This window comes from Sinocyclocheilus grahami, unplaced genomic scaffold (genome assembly GCF_001515645.1).
Source record: "Sinocyclocheilus grahami isolate Dianchi unplaced genomic scaffold, SAMN03320097.WGS_v1.1 scaffold201.1, whole genome shotgun sequence".
Lineage (NCBI taxonomy): Eukaryota > Metazoa > Chordata > Actinopteri > Cypriniformes > Cyprinidae > Sinocyclocheilus > Sinocyclocheilus grahami.
In genome coordinates, this window is record NW_015505380.1 from 1157426 (window position 1) to 1161291 (window position 3866).

General features: G+C 47.0%; 1 protein-coding gene across 1 annotated transcript in view; it reads left to right on the forward strand.

The window, feature by feature from the left end:
• The first annotated feature begins 663 nt into the window (after window positions 1-663).
• LOC107595362 (high affinity cAMP-specific and IBMX-insensitive 3',5'-cyclic phosphodiesterase 8A-like) overlaps window positions 664-3866 on the forward strand; it is a 12192-nt gene continuing 8989 nt past the window's right edge. The window contains exons 1-6 of the mRNA XM_016285744.1: window positions 664-777; window positions 986-1037; window positions 1127-1169; window positions 2676-2756; window positions 3273-3343; window positions 3486-3650. Coding sequence (XP_016141230.1) covers window positions 752-777; window positions 986-1037; window positions 1127-1169; window positions 2676-2756; window positions 3273-3343; window positions 3486-3650 — 438 coding nt within the window. The 5' untranslated portion in view covers window positions 664-751. The remainder of the gene's footprint in view (window positions 778-985; window positions 1038-1126; window positions 1170-2675; window positions 2757-3272; window positions 3344-3485; window positions 3651-3866) is intronic.

Sequence of the window (3866 nt, forward strand, 5' to 3'; positions counted from 1 at the left end):
CACACACACACACACACACACACTCACACGCTCACACACTCACACACACACACACACACGCACACACAACAAGTCAAATCAGACACAGTAATCTCAGATACCAGCTCTAGATACTGAGACTGTGACTCTGGTTTGTCCACATGCTTCTGTCACAGTACGTCAATCCAGCGTATGAGTGCATCATGGGATACCAGCATGGAGAACTGCTGAAGGAAAACACTGAAGTTCTCTCTCACACACACACGTTGTGTTTCCATGTTTTATGGGGACATTCCATAGGCATAATGGTTTTTATACTGTACAAACTGTATGTGCTATTGCCCTACACCAACCCTACCCCTAAACCTACCCCTCACAGGAAACTTTGTGCATTTTTACTTTCTCAAAAAAACTAATTCTGTATGATTTATAAGCTTGTTTCCTCATGGGGACCTCAAAAATGTCCCCACAAGGTCAAAATTTACTAGTATTACTATCCTTGTGGGGATATTTGGTCCCCATAACGTGATAAATACCAGGTACACACACACACACACGCACACACACGCACTCACACACACACTCAGCTGGAGGAGCGTTTGAAGCCGCAGGGGTTGAACTTTGATTCTCCGTCAGACCTGAGACCTGCTTCTGTATGCTGTTTGGATCCTCTCTCATAAGTGTGTGTGTGTGTGTGTGTGTGTTTCAGGAGTGGCAGGGGGTTTATTATGCCAAAAAGAAGAACGGAGACAGTGTGCAGCAGAATGTGAAGATGACGCCTGTCGTTGGACAGGGAGGGTAGGCAGCGTTTCTGTCTTTCTGCTTTAATGTTTTACTCTGTTCCTTTAGAAAATAAAATGACTGATTTCAGCTTCATTTCAAAACAAACGTGTTTATTTTTATTTCTGAAGAAATGTAATTCAGCTTCCTGCTGGCCGAGGGTCAGGTGACTCTAGTTTGATCGTGTGTTCACATGTTAATATGTCTGTCTCCGTCTCTCCTGTAGTAAAATCAGGCACTGTGTGTCTGTTAACAGGCCTTTAAACGACCATAACAAGGTAAGCAGACGTTCAGTTGTCCGATAGTGATACTGTGGTGTGTTTGTGTTGTGATGATGTTTATGACTGATATGTGTGTTTTGATCCAGACAGAAAAGTCCTGTGAGCGAGTCCAGGCCGAATCACAGACAGGTACCAGAGTCACAGTGTTTACACACAATCTGATGGTGTGATGGGCAGAGAGTAATAGATGCATGATATGCAAATCACCACTCAATTAAACTACAATCAGAGAGAGAGAGAGTGTGTGAGAGAGAGTGTGTGAGAGAGAGTGTGTGAGAGAGAGTGTGTGAGAGAGAGTGTGTGAGAGAGAGTGTGTGAGAGAGAGTGTGTGAGAGAGAGTGTGTGAGAGAGAGTGTGTGAGAGAGAGTGTGTGAGAGAGAGTGTGTGAGAGAGAGTGTGTGAGAGAGAGTGTGTGAGAGAGAGTGTGTGAGAGAGAGTGTGTGAGAGAGAGTGTGTGAGAGAGAGTGTGTGAGAGAGAGTGTGTGAGAGAGAGTGTGTGAGAGAGAGTGTGTGAGAGAGAGTGTGTGAGAGAGAGTGTGTGAGAGAGAGTGTGTGAGAGAGAGTGTGTGAGAGAGAGTGTGTGAGAGAGAGTGTGTGAGAGAGAGTGTGTGAGAGAGAGTGTGTGAGAGAGAGTGTGTGAGAGAGAGTGTGTGAGAGAGAGTGTGTGAGAGAGAGTGTGTGAGAGAGAGTGTGTGAGAGAGAGTGTGTGAGAGAGAGTGTGTGAGAGAGAGTGTGTGAGAGAGAGTGTGTGAGAGAGAGTGTGTGAGAGAGAGTGTGTGAGAGAGAGTGTGTGAGAGAGAGTGTGTGAGAGAGAGTGTGTGAGAGAGAGTGTGTGAGAGAGAGTGTGTGAGAGAGAGTGTGTGAGAGAGAGTGTGTGAGAGAGAGTGTGTGAGAGAGAGTGTGTGAGAGAGAGTGTGTGAGAGAGAGTGTGTGAGAGAGAGTGTGTGAGAGAGAGTGTGTGAGAGAGAGTGTGTGAGAGAGAGTGTGTGAGAGAGAGTGTGTGAGAGAGAGTGTGTGAGAGAGAGTGTGTGAGAGAGAGTGTGTGAGAGAGAGTGTGTGAGAGAGAGTGTGTGAGAGAGAGTGTGTGAGAGAGAGTGTGTGAGAGAGAGTGTGTGAGAGAGAGTGTGTGAGAGAGAGTGTGTGAGAGAGAGTGTGTGAGAGAGAGTGTGTGAGAGAGAGTGTGTGAGAGAGAGTGTGTGAGAGAGAGTGTGTGAGAGAGAGTGTGTGAGAGAGAGTGTGTGAGAGAGAGTGTGTGAGAGAGAGTGTGTGAGAGAGAGTGTGTGAGAGAGAGTGTGTGAGAGAGAGTGTGTGAGAGAGAGTGTGTGAGAGAGAGTGTGTGAGAGAGAGTGTGTGAGAGAGAGTGTGTGAGAGAGAGTGTGTGAGAGAGAGTGTGTGAGAGAGAGTGTGTGAGAGAGAGTGTGTGAGAGAGAGTGTGTGAGAGAGAGTGTGTGAGAGAGAGTGTGTGTGAGTGTGTGTGTGTGTGTGAGTGAGTGTGTGTGAGAGAGAGTGTGTGGGAGTGTGTGAGAGAGAAAGTGTGTGTTGTTCAGGTGTGTGTGTGTGTGTGTTTGCGTGTATTCGGGTGTGTGTGTGTGTGTTTAGGTGTGCTGATGTGTTGTTGTTGTCATTGTGTGTCAGATATTCAGCAGTCCAGCAAGCATAAGGACCGAAGGAAAGGATCGCTGGACGTTCGCTCGACGACCTCTAGAGGAAGTGATGGTGAGATGACACTGCTGACCCCTGACATTTGACCCTCAACCCAAACCCCGCCCCTCACTCAGAGCTCCTCCCAAAGGCGGAGCGTTGAGATTTAACATGTAACTGCTTCGGTGTGCAAACGGCTCGTCACATCATATGTACATCTGTCCGCTCATCTTTAGTGAGTTTACTGCATTTAGGATTGGTTTTTAAAGAAATTAGCTTTGTCGGCGCTGATAGCTTGTGGTTTGTGCTGTGCTTCCGGTGACCCGAGTTTGAATCCAGACTCATGGTCCTTTGCCGATCCCATTCCCCTCTCTCCCCTTCCCTATGCTTTCCTTTCGTATCTCCACTGTCCAATCAACAATAAAAGCATAAAATACCCCAAAAATATAACTTCATAAAATAAATGAGCTTTATAAAACATGTCTCAGTCTGAAAGCCATAAAACTCTCCCTGACTAACCCTTGACCTCTGACCCTGTGCTCAGGAGCATGTGAAGTGAAGGATGTTTTCAGATGATCTTGTGTTTAGCAGGAAGTTCTCAGAGGAGATACTCGTCTATGGCCAGAATCCACTCCATGACTATTGAAGCTCCCATCACTAAGGTACATTAGTGTGTGTGTGTGTGTGTGTTTTTTTGCAGGTTCATGTTAAAAAGTGGGGCATGTATGTGTGTGTGTTATTGTGGTTGTGTGGGCTCATGTTTTAATTCTGAAAATGTGTGTGTGTGTGTGTGTGTGTGTATAGGTGATAAACATCATCAACGCGGCTCAGGAGAGTAGTCCGATGCCGGTGGCCGAAGCGCTGGACCGTGTGCTGGAGATCCTGCGGACGACAGAGTTATACTCTCCTCAGTTCGGTACTAAAGAGGAAGATCCTCACACAAATGACCTGGTGGGCGGATTGATGACTGTAAGTCTCTCAGCGCCTCTGATCGCCTGTGTGTGAGTGTGAGTGTGTGTGAGTGAGTGTGTGAGTGTGTGTGTGTGAGTGTGTGTGTGTGTGTGTGTGTGTGTGAGTGTGTGTGTGAGGGTGGGGGTGTGTTAGCGTGTGTGAGTGTGTGTGTGAGTGTGTGTGAGAGAGAGAGAGAGAGAGAGAGAGAGAATGTGTGTGTGTGTGTGTGTGAGA